The following is a 20,292-nucleotide window of genomic DNA, read 5'->3' as shown; positions in this document are numbered from 1 at the left end:
ATGTAATAGAGCATTAGCGCCAAAGCACAACTAAGATTTTACTCTGAAGATACATATTTACAAACATCATGTATAAACACACAGAACCAAAGAGTAAGTTGCAGTAAGGATCACATTAAAAAGAAGAGCTAAGTAAACAGTACCAGACACAAGCTTGCATAATTTTGAAATCTAGATCCAGGCATCTCCATATACACTCAGATATCTATGAGGAATTACGTAGAAGTGTGTCATAAATAGAGTCAGAAAGTGGTAAACTGATGTATAAGTGCCGTTTCACATTTTGAGGCCCTGATCCTGCAAATGGGTCTGCAAACACCACCCCTTAAGGTGACTCCATGCATGGAATACAGATCTACGTGTATGTATCGCTTGGCAGGATTGGGGAATATGGCACCGTATTTAAGGGTCTCGCTGTTCAAAATGTGAAGTCCTCAGTTAAACACAGTTAAGAACATTCTTTCATACTGAAGATGAGGAACTTCTGCAGCACTGCATCTGCAAAGAGTCATGACCCTTTTCCCAATGAAATTTCAATTAACTTGAAGAAAGGAAAAGATCTGAAACTTAGGATCTAAATCCTACAAAAAGATACAATTTAGAATGAACTCTGGAAAGGCTCACCAAGGAGTTCCTTAGCTTGTTTGACCCTTTTTTAAGGGCAGGTTAATGTCCTACTTGGTCTTCAATTCTTGCAGGGCCATAATGTTATATTAACCTAGGGTTTGGACTCCCCCTGCCCAAACATTCTAATCTGTTTAAGAGAACACTGGCACCTGCACTCTGAAAGTTAAAAGAGTGCAATAATGCCTACTTGGTGTCTGGCAACACAGCAAGTACTTTGAGGTACAGTGTACTGAGCAGATTGGAAAGGATTTATGATGATTAAGTCAAGGAGATGGAGAAGTAAGAGGTACCTGGGGGGCACCTAAAGATGACGAAGAGGTGGCACCATGCGGAGGTGGAAAAGAACTCTGCAGAATGCATCAAGCTCAGAAAATTGACTTTTTCCTATACTCTGGTATTCATCAGCTCCATGAATTTTTTTTTTCTGAGCAAACACAGAACCCTGCTTAAAAATTAGCTGAACTAATTTCTCAAAGAAAAATATACGTGTGAGCACACAGGTACCACAGGATGATGAAGAATCCCAAACCCAGATCTTAACACTCTGCTGGCACCTACTTCAACTTTTCTCCAAGATAATTTTATAGTTTCTGATGTACAAATATGTAAGTCACATACCAAAAAATAAAATGTGCTCCCTTTAAAATCGGCTAAATTATTATGCCATTTTTCAACCCCCCCCAAAGTAGCTGACCAACTATGAGCCAAGTGATGCTTGAGGTCCCCATGCAAGGTCGCTCCATCACTTGTGCTAACCGCCACACCCTCTTTTTAGGAGACATATCACCGGATTTGCATTGTCCAGGCAGCACAGACAGGTGCTTAATTTTTACCAGCTGTCATCATACAGAACCTCACCCAGTAGAATTCATGGAAATCAAGTCCATAGAATCATAGATTTTAAAGGCCAAAAGGAGCCATTAGATTATCGAGTCTGACTGTGTAACACAGGACACGGAATGTCACCCAATTACTCCTGTAGAGAGCCTAATACCCTGGGTTTGGCTAAAGCATCTCTTCCAGAAAGGCATTCAGACTTGAGCTAAAGACTTCAAGAGATGGAGGATTCATCATTTCCCTCAGTAGTTTTTTCTAGTAATTCAAGACCCGCACTATTAAAAGCAACAGCTTTATTTCCTAATTTTAATCTGTCCAGCTTTACCTTCCAGCAATTGGTTCTTATTATGTCTTTCACCACTAAAATGAAAAATCCTTTAATCCCAAGCACTTTCTCCCCAGGAAGGTACTTCTCCACCGTAAATTAAGTCACCCCTTGATCGTTTTCATCACCTAAAGTCATCTGCTTTGGAAGGATGAAGGGGTGAGTGAGCTCTGCTGGGTATTTCAGACATGATGTTTGGAAAAAGCACACTTTAAATTAGATGTTAGTTTAAGCACTCAGTTGACACCTGTCCCTTACTTTTCATTGATAAACAGTGCTTAAGACATGTTCAGAATATACATTTGGATCCGAAACAAATAAAGCTTTCCGAGTACTCACCAGCTATCTAACACTAAATCACACAGATCTCTCGGGAAGAGTATTTCAGAATGGAAAATTCATCATAAAGACCGCTGCAATAAAGATTACTTTGGAGAGAGCAAGACTTATGCCCGAAAACAGCTTCTCCACATGAGCTGGGAGATACACTGTTGCTTCCACTGGAAAGTGATAGCCTGATAAGAGATGGTCAGAGATTTTCTGAAGAAACTGTTTATTCAGAAAACACCAGGTCATTGAACCAGAAATTTCTCATGAAAGCAAGACTGGTTTGACAAACTAGAGGTGAAACTCTGCCCACTAGGGTTCTGATGAAATCCTGCAGTGCCACACAGTCTGCCCTGGAGCCAAGGACCCCAGGCTCCTAGGGTTTTCAGCTCCAGGACAGTCCCGCCATGCCAGGATTTCCAGGATCTCTGCTGTGGAGTCAGGACTCTCAGCACCACGGCAGGGAGCCCTGACTGAGACACTGCTCCTGGCTCTGCAACAGGGAGCCTGGAATTCCTGTGGTCTCTCAAGGTTTCCAACCCCCTGCTGCAGAGCTGGGATCCTGAAAGTCCTGGGATGATCTCCCCGGGGCTCTGACTCCAGACAGCCCTACCACGGGGCTTTCCCTGGAGCTGGAGACCCCAGGGCTCCCAGGCTACCTGGCTTCCCAAGATGCCAGGCAGGGACTGACTCTCATACTTGCAGTACCAACCACAACAGAGCCCTGCTCTTGTCTGGGCCCTCCATGTACTACTGTGATACAAGCAACCAACCACAGGTAGGATGAGGGAGAACGAGAATACAGGAACAACTCTTGCCAAACAAAGTTGTAGCAAGCACATGAAGACATTTTATGTCAGTTTTTAGAAGCCTTTTGGTTTTTGGCAGCACAGGGGATGAAAACCCACTATAAACTCTTAATAACAATGACCTTATATCAACTACAATATCATCTTGTCTGTGTCTTGGAGGAATTATGTAAGACACGACAGCTGAATGCAACGTGCAAAACTGAGGATTTGTGTTCCGTTTCCTGATACATAGCACTGCTTTCCTCAACACAATGCATCATTGCTTCCTTATCCCAACATCCATATTGTAGTGTGAACCGTGTACCTTGAGATCATCAGAGGCAGCATCAGCTTTCCCCACACTTAATTTATCAGAGTCCTACGAAACAGTGCTTAATCTCCAACTTGGACACAAAAGCATGCACACCAAGGAGAAAACCTGGAAGGTTCTCCTTCTTAATAAGTCACTTCAGGTGTTTCTAGACACCCCCTATAACCACAGCCATGTGTAAAATTACAAAATCATCTAAAATATACAAGATTCCTAGGGGATTTTGACATTTGCATATTTTTGCCCTGGCATTATGCAAATCATACCCCATTGCTGATAAAGGATATTGTCAACCTTGGCTGCTATTAAGAGGGTGCTGTGTTGTCAGTGTTATAAGAACACCCAAATCTGTCTTTGAAGGGAAAAAAAATGCAGCTATCAGCTTGGCTTTTTTTCCCCTTTCCTCTTCACCTTGACCAAAAGTATTTTTAGCTCTATGGATATAACTGCCAATATGTTCCTCACAAAAAATGAAGGTGGAAAGATTGTGACAACAGACAGGAATTCAGCAGTGACTGTACCTTATATAACCAAGGTCAAGAGAGATATTCTGCCAAAGGCATATTTCCTAGTACATCAAAATGTCCCCCTTTTTTGTTTGGTTGGTTTTGTTTCATTTTGGTTTAATCGAGTTTGGGCGTCCCCAAGCCAAATCCTGATCCCATTAAAGTTAACGGAAATTTTGCCCCCGACTTTGCTGAAGCCAGATTTAGCCCTGAGTTTAACAAGATGATCCTGTACACAGCCACTCTACACAAGTACCTTTACCCATGTGAGTACTGCCAGCAAATGAAACGGGTGTATCCGAGTGAGAAAGCTAATTGCGTGCGTTTGCAGGACCAAACCTTCAGGCAGTTCCATTGAAGTTAATGGGTCTATTCATGTAAGTAAATCTGGCAGAAACAGGCCTAATATTTGTAGTCTCAGAACACAGCAAAGCTTATTATATACACTAAATAGCATCTCCCATCTGCTCAGTACCAGAGGCAGCATGTAAAGTTGTGCCAGAAATATAAATAAAAGATTTTTTTCTGAGTGCTGCAATAGTAAAGACAAGAAAAAATATGTACACAAAACACCTAGCTTGTTAATTCACACAGTGCCCAAGTCAGATAAGTAGGGCTCTGTCAGAGAGAAGGAAAAATATAAAGATTGTGGCCTAAACTCACAGCTGGTATAAGCAGGTCATAAGCCTGCCGTGAATTTGGCCCAGTGTTCAACTGCCTTATGCAGTACAGCAAGAAAGTTACAACCTGGAAATATCAGGAAGAGGCAGCATCCTTACATTGCCCAAGTATATACAGCCACTATCTTCAGCCCCAATCCTGCAAACAAACTTTTACACATATGCTTATTTTTAGACATCAGTAGTCCCATTGCAGTCAATGTGTAAGTGTTCACAAGACAGGGGCTTTACTGAGCTCCTGGTGAAAGCTTTGGAAACAAATGTTAGCTATCACATGTGCTTTCATGAACTCTTCTGGGCTTCCTACCTTTCTCCAACTGCCTCGTTTTGGCTGCAAGCAGTTTTGGCAGGGACTACCTCCATTTTGGACAGCAAAATAAATACATGATTCTCTTCCTGACACACATTCTACCTCTCCTCTCCTGAAATTTATTCCCACACAAAAAAACCCAGAGTCCTTTGTTAGCTTTGAGTTTGGATTGCTATACTCCTTATCCTAACACCACAAACTATACAAAGCACAGAAATAAAGCTCTTAAGGCGTTCAGCACCCCATTTCCTTCAAGCCCCACAAAACCACACCCCCCTCCTGAGCGGAAAATGGGAAGAAAGGGAAAAAAGTTAACAAAAACTGTTCTTAATTTGGTACCTTTTCAGCCAAGGCCTTTAAACTGTCTAGAAACCTTTGCCAGAAATCCTTGAAGAGGGGACGGTCAATTTTCTTCAGACTTTCTTTGGTGCTAGCATCCACGCTGACATACAGCTGTGTTACTGGCTCAAGGTTCCTTGGCAATAAAAAGGAGAGGGGAATCATTATTTTCAGACATTACAGCTAACTGAATTTATGCTTTTTTACAGACGCATCCATAAGACATAACATGGCAGAGCAAATAACTATGCTGGACTCTGCTCTGTTCCCAGAAGCAAAAGCAGTAATGTAATATTTACAGCATACTCTCTCGAAGTTCAGCAGTGAATCTTTGCCAAATGGCTGGGGTTTCTAATAGCAACAGAAAATAGTCTTTCACCACATAATGTGCCACAAAGCAAGAAATACCACATACTAACCATTCGCGGAAGGGCCAAGCCCAGTGATAGTTCAACAATCCAATCCTCACTGAACAGCATCTTTCATCCAGGTAGAACACTAATTAAGAAAAGCCTTCCCAAGTGGCCTGTGATCAAAAGAGCCTGGAGTCTCACCTGAAGCATTTAAAAGCTTCACTTCCTATTGGAACATCTGCAGGCAAAGTGCCCTAAAATTCCACCTGTCCTACAAGAAGGCAGCCCTATTCAACAGAAATGCAGTGCTGCTCAGTGGAGTTCACCCGGCAGGGTGGGACATCTCTGAGCTAGGCAGGTGGAACTTTAAGGCTCCAAAACTGTAAGCCACATGCAAATGGGCTTTTTGCAACAAAAGAAGTATAAAAGTGGCTTTACAAATGTGCTCCTGGTACTTTGTAGAGGACCTTATTTCATGGGACCCGCTCAAAATTTTGCACTGAATCCTTTTCAGCTAGCACTACTGTAAACATGCTTGGGGCCAGAGACCTACTGTCATATGAGACATTGATTCCAAAGCATATCCTTAGTTATGATTTCCTCCCCACATTTTAACAGCCCAGGCTCCCAAGTTCCCACATTTTGAGGAGTGTTCCTCTAGTGCAAAAAGCGTGGGATATAGCTCCCACAAGGACATCAATGCCTTTGTGAAGTTGACTAAAGAGGTCATTACAGTAATCCCAGCCCACATCAGTCAAAGTGCAAAGAGCTGCAGCTTGGATTTCTGCAGGAAAGCGTATTATGCTCTAGCTCTTTTATAATTTAAGACATTACTCTTTTTACAAGTGTAATTTCCTAGTGAATGCCCCCTATGCTGATCCACAGAGGACAGGAGTTGTCACAGCCCCCAGTTAAAACACACATTCACCAGTGGGTTAACACAAGCACTGCGTAAGTGACTTCTAAAAGCTTAAACCTATTTTGCTGTCCAAGAGCCTGTGACCGATTTCATCCATGCTGGAACCCCAAGGCTAGCAAGTGTGATGCAGACACAGATAACTGGAGATGCAAAGAGCAGAATAAATAACACTGTATTCTGCTATGCAAGGAATAATGAACAAAGAGTAACAAGCTGAGAGAATCAGACTTAGCAAGCTCCTTAAAATCAAGAGAAATAGACAAAGGCAATTAATTTTTATACCCTTTTGTCTCTTCTGGGGGGCTGGTGATATTTGTCAAACACCAGGCAAAAACACTCTACCACAATGCCTTCTAGATAAAGTGACAGCTTCAAAATTTTATCACACAGCTCTGTGGGTCTACTAGCCAATATCTTAGGAAATTAAGGAAGAGCCTTCCACAAATGCTGCCTGTGAAAGCTGCTAACGAGCAGGCTACAACTCCAGTCTGATCTAGTGCTTTTAAAAAAGAATCCTTCATACAGCTGTCAATCACTCCTTCTTTAAAAAAACATGAAGGTGAAAACTAAAAGTGACAAGAATTGTCTGGAATGAGACCAGAGCTGAGCTGTCAATGGTTAGAAAATCCAATTACTCGACATGAACTTGCAAAGTACCCAAGCATATACCTCCTCTCCAGATTCAGACAAGAACAGATCATTAATGGGAAACAAATCTAACAGTTTAGATTAAGAACCGGTTTACTAGTGAGCATGCTCTGAACTGACAGTCCAAGCAGCAATTGCCCAAATGGCCAAGTGTTCCAGGTATTAAGGGATTGGAATATTCAATTACAAAGAGCGTAGCCAGTCTTTTGCATGTTACATTTGCCTAATAAAATAATATAATAATAATGATAAAAAGGTATCACTGAAAACAGAGCTAGTCACTTTCAGAATGGTAACTGGAAAAGTTCCTCTTCTCCAAGGAACCAAAGCACGCCCCATCCCCAGCAGCTGCAGGCAGCCAGCAGAATTAGTACAGTTATACCACAGAAAGATGGGGACTCGATCATGAGCGGAGGTTTTACATACCCTCTTGCACTATGCTGTTCCGCTTTGCAGTGACCGACTGAGCCCCAGCACCCACAAGGGGGCATAGCTGGGTCTGAAAGTACATGAATACACTTGTCATTCTACCCCACAAGCTGTGAGAGCTGCTGTGATATTCCACGGAGCTCTGACATGGATTTAGTAGCGAACAAACAAGGGACACAACCTAATGTAGTGGATATAATTACCAGCTAAACCTGAAAATGCTTTTGTACACAGCCAGTGTCAGATCCCTAAGAGACTTACAATACCGACAAAACATGTCAATAAACTGTACAGTCTAAGTTCAGCAGCAGGAATAAGACCACTCTTATCTCAGCAAGGTTTGTGTGTTCTTAAAGCAAGTCTTATTAACTGCTGTACCATATACCAGACTCGGATTTTGCTAGTTGGGATCAATGGACATGCTGATGAGAGAGCAAAACTAGAATTTTATCATTTTAAAAAAAAACAAAAAAAAAACCCATCATTTTCCAAGAAATATATTTTCAAAAATAGTGTTGGCTCTCTTTTTAAATTCTATGTTTAGTTTCTATCTATCAGGCTCATAATACATGGTTTGAAAAGTAACTTGATTACACAATTACCCAATCATTTGGAATGGCTTTGGAGTACCTAATTACTCACTCTAAAAAATGTGTGCCTCCAGCCCTCACATTCAGACCAAAAAAGGGAGCCAGAGAGGAAGCCAAAATATCAGAGATTACTGATGTGTAAATTATTATTTTGCAACAAATGGAATGTCCTATTCACCTGGAATTAGAAATTGTGGGAAATATAACACACCAAAGCCATCGCGGCTGTACCCTCCAGTGACACTGCTAGTGTTCCACCAGAGAGGAATTTGGGCCTATGCTGTTAACTAATGCCTTTCGAAGTGCTCTTCCTCCCTCTCCCCACCCCAAGTTGTGGGAGCTGAAGACAGGGTCTGAACATTAGCAGCAAGTTTTTCACTGCTGTTCTGATTTTTGGTTAAACAGGTGTCAAGCACTCTCAAAAGAGACAAATAATACTTTTAATTCACCCAGGACCTTTAATCAAAGTATCTGAAAATGCTTTACAAATATTAAATTTCACAACTCCCTCTGAGTGGTTAGATAAAAATGACTAATTACCTTTTGCAGGTGGGAATACTGAGAGAAGAAGTGAGTGAATTGCCCAAGGTAAAAAGGAAGCGAGCAAGTGAACTGGGAATAGAACTCATGAGCTTTAATTTGTGGTCTGTTTATGAGGAACACTCCCTTCCTTTACTCAATTGCAACACCAAAAGCAAAACACAATTTGCATTTCATTTGTTTTATTCTTATAGACTTTAGGTATCTCCAGAACCTTCCGGAATGGACGTTTGGTTATACTGCCTGTATTCAAAGTAATTGCACTGAATTTAAGAGGCACAGAAAAAAAATAATAAAGTAAATGTACATTGGTGTGGAGAAGAGAAGGAAGAGGGCGGGAAACGAGCCCAGAGAGACTAAAACTATGACCCAGGCAGATTCTGAGCAATAATTTTCATGGCTATTTGTCATGCAGACTGTGGCATTGTGTATTTCCACTATGATAAAATATAAGCACACCATACAACACCAACTCTTTAGAACAAGACAAAATCCATTAAAAAAAAAAAAAAACACTTCATAGGATTCTCACCTAATCTCCACAGGGAACTGTGCGTTTGTAACCAGGAAGCTGGAGATGTTGTGCTGGTGCAGCAGTTTTAAGAACGTGTTGATTTCCGGGTACATAATCGGCTCTCCCACCAGAGACAGCGCACAGTGTTTCACCACCATCCCTTCTTCGAAGCGATCTACTCTCACCCCTGGCACACCTGGAAAAAAGAGAGAGGTGGGGAGAAGAGTGCGGTGGGAAAAGAATTTACGAAATAATTCATAAAAAGAAAAGGAGTACTTGTGGCACCAAGTACTGCTTTTCTTTTTGCAGATACAGACTAACACAGCGGCTACTCTGAAAAGAATTCATGCAAAACCTACACAAACAGCACATCTTGGATATTCGTTGGAAACGGGGGAGAGAGTAAAGTGAATGATGAAAATCTGCTGTCCATCACAGGGAAAGAAGATTGGTTAATCCTTTAAAAAAACAAAAACAAAAAAAACCAAAACCAACATTTTACCCTCCAGTAACTGAACACCAATTTGTAAGCAACCCTTCTGAACCATCATGTACTTGAGCCAATCCACCTGTGCGGCTACTCATTTTAAGATTTTCATTGTGTCAAGATCAAGAAAATGGGACTGATGACTGAAGCTACTGAGCCAGATCCGCAGGTGGTGTAAATTAACATGGCATCATTGAAGTCAATGCCCTAACATTGCTTTGCACCAACAGAGGATGCCGCTCACTGTGTATACAATGAACCTGTATAAACAACAAAAGCAATATTTTAGTACACTGTATAGAATAGTCTCTCGCCCACACATAAGTCCTCAATAAAGCACACGTGAAGGAATAGGAACAAGGGAACAAAACCAAGAACCATAAGCCTTTCTTTAAGAAGAAATGAACAAGTTATGTTCCTCCTCCCTCAGAGCTGAAAGTAGTTTGTGCATTTCACACGAAAACAAAGGCCCACATTTCATTTAACACAGCAACAATATTCCATTGCAAATCAGTATTCGTCACCAATACCATCTGCTTTAAGACATTTCCTGAGACAAAAGACCTGTTAACACACAAACATTGCCTCATCCCTGGGTTGCAAGGACCACTTCCAAGTGAGAAGGTAGCAACAATAAGGCTACCAGCTATAGCTATCCCATGGAACAGTCACCAGATATAAGTGCTTTTAGCTCCTAATAACATGAGCCAGATTCATACTAGCAATCTGGGAACGAAGAGTGCTCTATCCCATCCATTACCAGCTCCCTGAGCTTCTGCGTCTGCACGTGAACTCATTTCACTAGGAATAAGAAGCAAGCCAATTCAAATTTCTATTCTGAAGATGTCACTTTATATTGGCCTGAGGTGCCTTGATGCGTTTGAATAATATACTAAGAATTTTAAAAAAGAGTTATGGCTGGAAACCACAGTCCTCACCTCACCTCATGTTGCCTAGACGCTGCAGCTCAAATGGTACAGAAAATTACCCACTAGACTGCAACGTCAAGATAAAGAAAGGCGTTTGAGGATACAGCGTCAACCTTAAACAGAGAAGTTGGTCTGTGACCAGAACCAGGAAGTTTAGTGCATTTAAAATGAGTTAGATTTAGTCCTGAGCCCATGATAGCTCTAATAATGTCTACTCACAGGGACCCTCCAGGACTCAAAATGGGAATTTTACCCCACTGGAAAGGAGAATCACAGATTTACAATGGGACAAACAGCACTTTCTTCTGGTTCTGGAAGGAGCAAAGATATCAGACATTAAAGTCATGACATTTCCATGTCTCAAAGTTATTCTGGGATGCATTTAGCTTAATTTCCCTTCCCTTATTAACCCTACGCTATTGGATAATAGTGACCAAGGCACCAGGCTTACAGGCAGAGGGAAATAAAAAATAATCCCAACAGCACATTTTTAAATTCTCTAAAAATTTTCCTACGACAGTTATTGTCCAATATGGCATGCACTACATACAAAATGGTGGGGTATTGAGGTTTTATAAGCAATCATTTTGACCAGCATAAATGATATGCTAGTTCAGGGTTATTCCCAGTGAGTACATGGGCATGTTAAGAAGCACATGAACTCCCATACACTTAATAACTAAACATAATGACCACATTCAACTTCCCATTTCCTGTGGATGAGCTCGCTTTCAGATCTACGGTGCTCACTCTTCCACCACCTCAGCTCTTTGTGACTTTAATATCACATTCCCCTTGAGCTGCAATGCTTAGGCATAATGAACATTAGGGACCAAACTTCCCTGTTCACACTGTACCAGCATTATAGTACTGTATTAAGGATCTTGTTTAAACACATCAGAAACACCCAGATAAGCGACCTTCCCCTCCCCACCTCTAACAGCACCTAGATTTTCAGGGCACACTTCGTTACAAATCCAGGACTGCAATACCAAAGGTACCTGCTTTTCTGGAGTGGGAGAGGGTGGGAGGATTGATTGATTTAATTATTATTACTATGCAGTGTCCACCTTTGTGAAGGGCAATGGGGTTTACTAATCACTACCTGAAAAAAGTATCCACCAAATAAATTATCCTGCCCCTGTCCCCTTCAGCAGCCAATCAATCAATAAGATCTCTCTCTCTCTCTCTCTCTCCCTCTCTCTCTCTCTCCCTCTCTAATTTACACAATGGAGAATTCTGTGGCTGGAAGCTATGTCAGGGTGGGGGTGGAGCAAGGAGAACCCATTCTAGCCACAGTGCCACCCTGCACCCACAATCCCCTCACTTCATTCCAGCAACAAAGACCAGCTCTTCTATCCCACTCCAGCCCCACAGCCCAGGTCCCACCATCCCTGGCCCTCTCCATTAGAATCAGGCCATGAATATCTAGTTCATCAAGATCCTAAGAAACTGTCTCGTCCAAAACATAACAGGATTTAAATCAGCAACTTAACGAAAAAGGAAGGCAGGACCGACTTTGCCTAACTCAAGCTGGGTTTACATAAGAGAGAACACCAATGAACTAGACAGGATCACTCCATACTGCTGAAAAAAGTTTCTGCCTGTCACGTTTCTCATCCATTGGGCGCGTTCCATGCTCAGCCATGATAGACAGATGGGTTACCCAATGACATCCAAGACAAAGGCTCGACTTGCACATTTTACGGATGCTTCATTTGACTCCTGACGCAGTCACAATCTAAACAGTCAATAAGAAAGAGCTTATTTCTTGTCAGAGTTTTCTTGTCAAATCGGTTGGCTTTTCTTGTGCACAAGTGTTGACCATGGCAAGGTAACTAATTTTCTGTATCTGAAAAAGGATGTGAGCTAATGAGTAGCCCATACGGGAAACAAAGCCAAGAAGATTCCAGGTTACACATTCAGGTGGGCTGATTTCCAGAGGTGCTGAGCACCTGCAGCTCCTATTGACTTCAGCTGGAGTTCTGGGTGCCAAGTACTTCAGGGGGAATCAGACCCTCAAGTGCAGAAACCAGGTACATAAACATGAGAGAAAACAGAAAAGGAGTACTTGTGGTTAGTCTCTAAGGTGCCACAAGTACTCCTTTTCTTTTTGCAAATACAGACTAACACAGCTGCTACTGTGAAACATGAGAGAAAATGCAGCCAATACCCTGCGGATCTCATTCCAATGAGGCTCTATCTATGGCACTCCTTCTGCTCAGGTTAATGGACAGCTCCTTTCCATTCTTACCTCTCCTTACCTTTTATACAGCAAGGTCAAGATTTGTAGTCACCCAGTCTGTCCCCACCCATTGTGGGGCCTCTGTCCACAAACCATATATCTTACCCCTGTTATCATACATGAGATAGCTCTTTCATGGCAGAAACTAGCAGCCCAGAGGCTGATCCTGAGTTCTAATGACGTAAACAAGACAAATCACCTGGGGAAAAACGACAATAAATAATGTGCCATAAAAATTTCACAGTTACATACGCTTGAGGGCCCTTATTAGTCTCATCTTTTTTTTCTAGTGTTCTAGAAACTTTTTGCTCCACACATTATTAGTTAGTGTCTGTTCTGATTCCCGCTTAACAGCTTCATTAAAAAAAATACATTTAAATTACCTTTAAATTGCTTGATCAAGCTCTGGTGGTTTTCAATAGCCTCTCGCAAGATCATTTCAGGTTGGTCCATTTTCCACCGCCATTCTGTGCCCACTGGATTTGTATGATGCCTGAAGAGAGAAATATTGATTTTTTTATTGTGATTTGTAACACACAAGAATGAGCCCACCTGCCAATCTTTGCACCTCTGACATTATTAAAAAAACAAAACAAAAGCCAGCTGCAAATCCCCAATACAACTCCAACCCTCGCACAACCCAATAAATATATGGGACTTTTCTAACAAAGCAGCCAGCTCCATCAGCCCTCATTTCATGGCCGATGGGTGAACACGGTGTTGGGGGAGGCTAGTCCCTGGCTGCTCCTGCTCTGCCTGAGGTCCCCTGCCCCCTGGCTGGAGCCCAGAGCACACCCCCCCTGCGACCACCGGCCCTGCAGCGTGCTGTGCGGGCAGCACATCCGGAAAGCCCCCAGCCCCAGCGCTGGGCAACGGGAGTGTCCCCAAACCCAGCACACCGGGTGGGCGTGGCTGGAGTGCCCTCAGCCCTAGCCCCAAGCCTTGTGCACACCAGCACCAGCCTGCCTGCCCCCGCCTCTTGGCCACAGAAGAGCGGAAAGGTAACTGGAAGCAGGCAAGAGGTGGCCTGGGGGCAGAGCGTGGATGGGGCCACACCAGGCTGTTTGCAGAGGCACAGCATTCCCCTGCCTATGCTACCCACTGCCCATGCCTCAATTTCTCCTCTCCCCAGGCAGAAAGGTGGGCCTTGCAGTACATTTTGAAAGCCATAAATCTAACTATTCTGGACGATGGGCAAAAGTTTCTTCAGCAGCCAAGGGAACACTCTGCCTCCAACCATGCCTCTATTAAAATCAAGGGGATCCAGCTCTAGAATCTCCAATGGAGTGCAGCTGCGGCAGTATGACACACTCAAGGAGGCAGGTCCCAGGCCATTTAGCCGAATATTGAAGGTACAGATGCTATCCTCAACTGAAAATGAAGTGATGTGTTTCTAACACAATAGCCTTACCCTTTCTGTGAGTTCCAGTGTAAAATGGACAAGAGCAGACTTTGTTATTCAATATAAAAAAAAAAGGACGGTGCAACTTGCAATAGATCAGAGATGCATTTATGATGGATCCAGTTAATTTCCTAGGTTTATTGAGGTGAGGCCTTCTCTGGTTACTTATAAGATTTTTTTTTTTAAAGTATTGAAACCTAACAAAGTACTAGTTCTCCGCACTGAAGTAAGCGGCAAACAAAACAATCAGTCAATCATTTGAGACACAGCTGGAGTAAGACCACAGTGCAGCAGCTTGCTCAGAGTCAGGAAAGCCCAACCACCCAAAGAAAGCATTTATATCAATATCTCAGCAGCTGTACTCAGATTCGCCTGTACTGATTATTTTTCCACAGGCCAGGCACCTGCAATTATATTTCACCCTCTACCTTAGTTTTCCAGATATACTATAAATCGATCGAAACTCAACTGTGCAAAACTCCAAAGGCATCTCCCAGACTCTTAACTCCCAGACAAAAAGGTAGAACATCCCTCATGATTTCCCTTTACTACAAGTGATTCATGTTGTGCATACCAGTAACAACACAGAAAGGGGTCCTAGACAATGGGCTTGATTCTGTTCTCTGTTACAACAGTGGAGTAACTCCACTGAATTCAGTGGGGTTAACTTGGTATAAACAAAAAACAAAAAAAAGAAAGAAAATACAAGCGCACACACTTCTGTGCCTCTTCTAAAAATAATACAGTGTGTTTGAAAACAGAAGGCCAAAAATGGAAGTTTCTCCTCTAATCTTGTGCATTCCCCCATCTTCTGTTCATGTTTTGAACCAATCTGAAATTCACAAAGGCTGCCTGTGTATTCACAAGGCTGCCTGTTTGTTCTCTCATTTGAGCACTTGCACCATCAATTTCAGTACAGCTCTCAGAAGAAATTTAAAGCGCTGTAGAGGGAACAAAATACCCTACTGGATCTCACGCAATGGCACTGATGGATTAAAACACTGAGCAAGGAATACAGGATCACACCTTCTATCCATACAGCATTCACAGTTCCGGTTACTGTACAAAATGCTGCTCAAGGGAGAGCTGATATCAGGAGCATTTCAGACAAGTGGTTTTTGACCTGCAGAACTCAGACTCTGATATTACTCTTCTATAGTCTTCAAGGCCACGTCTTCCTCCTGTAATCTTCCAGCTACATAGAGCTCATGCCTAATATCTAATATGTGGCTAAAAGAGGGAAGGAAGAGATCGCGGGCCAGAATTAAGGGCCTGACTGAAAGCCCATTGAGTTAATCAAAAGACTTCCACCAAGTCAAAGGGATCTAAGTGAGAAAAACCCTTCAACCTCACACTTTGACTGAACCAAACTAATTGATTCTCAACCTAGCACAAGGCCAAAGTGCCTGTTTGGGCCAAATATCCTTCTCGTTCAGGTAAAGAACAAATTCATGCACTGATGCCTGAAGCATCTTTAACTTCTCACAAAGGGAAGATACATAAATAAAAGTGAATCTCAATCAAAAGCAGCTTTATTCTTCTAGAGTTTCTCCAAAAAGCATTATAAGGCATTCATACAACTCTTACATTCTATTATAAGGTATTTATTCAACTCATACATGTTTAACTCCATCACTTGTACCATGCATATTTAATAGGGTGACTTGGCAGAAAGTCAATAGATCCTTCCTTGATGGACTCTGGACACCCATAAATTATGAGCGTCTCACAGGCCTTGAATTTTTTAACACACTAACTGTTTAATAAACACACTAGGTCATGTCTACAAGTGGCTTATTTGGAGTATGGAGTTTTAATGGGGACACAAAGCATATTTCATGGCTTTGGAGATTGCATTTCCTAGTTATTGCCAAAGCCAATCATTCACTCTCACCTTTTCATTCACCAGCAGGCTATAAGGTGTCCTAGAACATGTGCCCGACTAGTTACTCAGGTCTCAAGCAGGTAATCATGGGGGACTTTCTTCCCCTTCCCACACTAACACACCATACTCAAAACAAAGGGGAAAAAATCCTATTGTATTAGAGAACTTTCACATTCAAAACATATTCATTTAAGAGACTGCTCTGCTACTCTGAAATATAAGGCATGAGTGCTATAGTGTACTGCTATGAGAAACTGATGAAAGACATCACCTGAACACAACAGGGAGTTTTCAGATCATTCTAGCGGTCCGTCAGCAAATCAGCGTGGCCTACAAGTGAACCTTATTTGTATTCTCATCAGGCCCTTGATCTACCTATATCATTTACCAATACTACCCAAAGGACCCTGGCAATTAATCATAACTTTTTCCCAGGAAGATGAATGCTCCTATGGTGTAAATATTTACGATGAAGCAACCACTAGTTTACTACCATGGGCAAGTTCCATAAGCACTATTTGCTTAAAATGGAAAAAAGGTCAGTGGATTTACTGCAAACCTTTACAGAACAAGGAGTTATTTTCCACTGTGAAAAAGTAGCCCAGTCCATTATAAAGAAACAAATAGCACACAAAAAATTGAACTGCCAGCGTCTGCCTGCCTTGGTAACTCAGATTGGGAGACCCAGCAATAGGAAGCTTCTACAGACACTATGGGGAAGTATGGTCTAGTCGTTGGGGATTGAAAGTCAAGACTCCTAGAACATATTCCTGGTTTGCTCCTAACTCTCAATGTCATTTATCCACCCTTAGCTTCTATCAGCAGCAACACTTTTACTCTGTCAGCAAAGATGGTTTTGCGGTACATATTTCCTTTTTGTTAGTTTTATTTTGGGGGCTGAGATGAGGAGGGGAAAGAGCTGGGTTTAGGAACCACGTAATTTGGTAGAACGTGCTTTTTCTAATATAGACCTTTTCAATGCATTAAGAAAACAAGTACCTCTCAGAATTTAGCCTAGTGTATCTAATATTCTTTCCCTAAGGAAATATGTATTGCAATCAACACAACAACTGCTCCCCACTTAACAAGAATGAGGAGACTTCTCCTTCAAAATCAACTCAAAAGACTGTTTCTAGCATTCTGTCAAAAAAGGATTGGCAAGACTGAGTGCCATTTCACCAACCACATGCAATAATTAGTGGAGGGAAGTGATCACGGTGTTTCCAATAGCTTTATTATATTGTTGTATCTTTTTGACCCGAGCGCCTAGCCATAGTTCAGGGCCCTGAGGATGTTCCAGTTGGAAGCAGACATTGATGGAGTCTGGTATTTTCTTTGGTTCAATCTTGTTTATTTACAAGGAAAGTACAGAGTCCTGCTTCTCTGAGCATAGAAGGAATCAAAAACCAAAAGAGCAATTTCTTCGCTTACAGCCCCAAACCTTTTTAAACAACAGACCCAAAAGCACTCTGTCTTTTCCCAGGGTCACACACTATGCTCAGAGGCTACTGCTCGGCTTTCTTGCTTTTTCACCTCAGCGCCTCTGTCTGTTCTGCCATCCCTCACACCCACCCAAAAACAACACTCAGCAAAACCCCTCCACCCACCTAGTCCAAAACTCCTGGGCAGGGTCACCTAACCCTTTTGTCTTAGGTAGTGGCTTGTGATTGGTGGGTATGAATCCATCCTGTATTTAAGATAACTGTAAGGAAAAAATCAATCTCAACAAGGTTTTTACTCAACCCATAACAATGCTTCACCAGCTCATAACAATATTCATTACTGATACCACAGTACTGTATCACAAAAGCTTTACTGTCACAGAGAACACCATGAACATAAAAGGTACGAGATATCAAACATCATGATTTTGAGATACAAGAGTGAGAGTGATGAAAAGTATGGATTTCAGTACCAGTATGCGGTTGAGACTGGGAAATTAATGTTGAGGGAAAGGTATCTCAATAATGATACCACCTAGCTTTACAAAAGTGTTTTTGTCCATACAAAGGAGGAAAGTATCATTATCCCCATTTCACAGACGGGAAAAACTGAAGCAGAGAGGTAAAGTGACTTGCCCAAGGTCATCCAGTAAGTCAGTGGCAGAGCCAAGAATAGATGCCAAGTCCCAATACAGTATCCTGTCCACTGGACCAGACTGCCTGGGTTTAGAGGACTTTTTGGATACATGTTACTGTTTACTCACTATGTGACCCTAAGCAAATTATTTCCATTTGCTGTAGCTCAGCCTCCCCTTCTATACAATAGAGATAATAATACTCCTTACTTTGCAGGGCACTCATGCGGAAAATGCTATCTAAGTGGAGAGTACTATTGTACATATAGTGAGACCTATTCCTCACCCTATATTGCCTGGACTTGACAAGGAAGGATATATTTAGGTATTTGTACCGAACTGAGCACCTCATAAAGAAGTTGCTACAAAATGGAGGTGGAAGCCACTGTACCTATGGGGCTGTGGAAGGTATTCTCTGCTCTCCATTCAAATAACCTTTTTGTTAGCATGTTTAAGTTTCCACCATTTATTGCTGGCATCAAACCCAAGCTATGTATTTTGCACACCATCCAGCTTACCCTCATGTTTGAAGTCAATTGAACTGTATCTGTGGAAGGAATCCAGAATTAGACCCTGTGACAGAATTCTCCTGGTCCCTCACCTGGCAATAGGGGAAGATAAACTAAAGCCCCATGCTACCATTCAGCCCAAGGCTCTTTCCTCAAGACGGGCTTTATTAATACATACAAATTAAAAACAAGACCAAAGCTGGTTGGAACACTCTGTCACAGCCACTACCCATCGTTCAAGACTGCAGCAAGCCGAGAGGAAAGAAATACACCCTTTCTCTGGATAGCTGCACCTCTGCTTTAGCCCCCCCCAGGTTACCCATGTGATAGGCAGGGAACCCTCTTATGCATGGGGAGTTAACAAGCACCTTTATCCATTGTCACACAGGTGCTGAAACCCTGTAGGGTCCTTATTGCTGAGCCAGTGGGACCTGCAAAGGAAGGTAGGGGCTGGGACAGTCCGGTCTTATGGAAAACAAACTAGAGGACAAATCAAGCCTGGGGAGAAGGCTAAAGCTAGGGTTTAGGTAATGCTAATTTTGAATTACCCTATTTTTGTTAACAGAACAAACCCCTACAGGAAGATGACTTCACTTATTAAAATGAGTAGGTTGTTTGGCGATGGGAGGGGCCTTCTCCAGCTTACAGGCTCCAATTCTATTTAATGTAATTCTATTACATTCCAGTGTTGCTAACTTTTGTGATTTTATCATGATATTCGATGCTTCTCTAAAAGCCCCAGCTTCTGGAGTCAAGTTATTAGATGAAAGTCTGCTTTTGGTTTTTAAAAGGTAAGTTTCTTACCCTCCCAACTGCACAGAAAACCTTGAGAACCCAAAAACTCACAATGTATCTCCTTTGAAAATTTCATTATTTCTGGGGGCCTGACTCTTGCTCTTTGAACACTGTGAGTTGGCAATACAGATATTCAAGTATTACGGTAAGGAAATCCATCCCTGAGGAGTTCAAGCCACGAAATTTCAGGTTGCTGTACTAGCGGAAGACTGAGCATTTAGACACAGCTGTAATCAATGTAGTGTTAAAGGAAGAAATAAGAGCAATTTTTCTATGGTATTTTATTCTGGTTGCCTCCTACTCAAAGACAAAATAATAAAACCTATTCATTGAAATCTTATTTAACTGCTTCATCTCTCCACAGTAATTGATTGGGTTTTAGACACTCAGCCAAAGGATATAATCAAATCAGGTTTGCTTAGTGATCTCCTAAGTAATCGTGACAGAATATGCACAGTGTCGGAAAACTCAGTCTGTACGCTTCCTCTAACTGATTAAAAGATTTGATCACTTAAATTTTTCCATTTAGACAATTAAGCTGAAGAGACACAACAAATACAGTGGACAGATTGAGAGCAATAATGGATGGTGACCAACTACCTTTTTATTTTTTTGTGGTAAAGTGAATTATTAGTTTGGGATATTTATGTATTATAATAATTAAAGGTTTGTTCCTGCTCCCATTGCCAACTCCTACTCACTTCACTAAGACATGAATAAGCCCTTAAAAAACACGCATATTATCCCTGAGCCCTGTGAAGAGACTACAGTATTAGCATATGACAACGTGTACACTGCGCTTAGGAAATCCTGGGCCAAGTTTAATCTTGCCTGTCTCTGAATGGAAGTGGTATTGAAGACAGACCACCCCTAATTGCTTCCTTTCACCAGTGCAGG

General features: G+C 42.0%; 1 protein-coding gene across 12 annotated transcripts in view; it reads right to left on the bottom strand.

The window, feature by feature from the left end:
* Positions 1 to 20,292, bottom strand: part of LOC140899651 (S-adenosyl-L-methionine-dependent tRNA 4-demethylwyosine synthase TYW1) — a 121,756-nt gene that overhangs the window by 60,106 nt on the left and 41,358 nt on the right. For all 12 annotated transcript variants that reach the window (XR_013634787.1, XR_013634789.1, XR_013634788.1 and 9 more), the window contains 3 exons: positions 13,111 to 13,220; positions 9,085 to 9,262; positions 5,074 to 5,209 (listed from right to left, as the gene is read on the bottom strand). Coding sequence is in view for 9 of the 12 variants with exons in the window: in XM_078849267.1 (XP_078705393.1) it covers positions 5,074 to 5,209; positions 9,085 to 9,262; positions 13,111 to 13,220 (424 nt within the window). In the remaining 3 variants the exon portion in view is untranslated. The remainder of the gene's footprint in view (positions 1 to 5,073; positions 5,210 to 9,084; positions 9,263 to 13,110; positions 13,221 to 20,292) is intronic.

Source organism: Lepidochelys kempii, chromosome 17 (assembly GCF_965140285.1).
Source record: "Lepidochelys kempii isolate rLepKem1 chromosome 17, rLepKem1.hap1, whole genome shotgun sequence".
NCBI lineage: Eukaryota > Metazoa > Chordata > Testudines > Cheloniidae > Lepidochelys > Lepidochelys kempii.
Note: the sequence above shows the minus strand (reverse complement) of the source record. Positions and strands in the feature narration are given on the sequence as shown.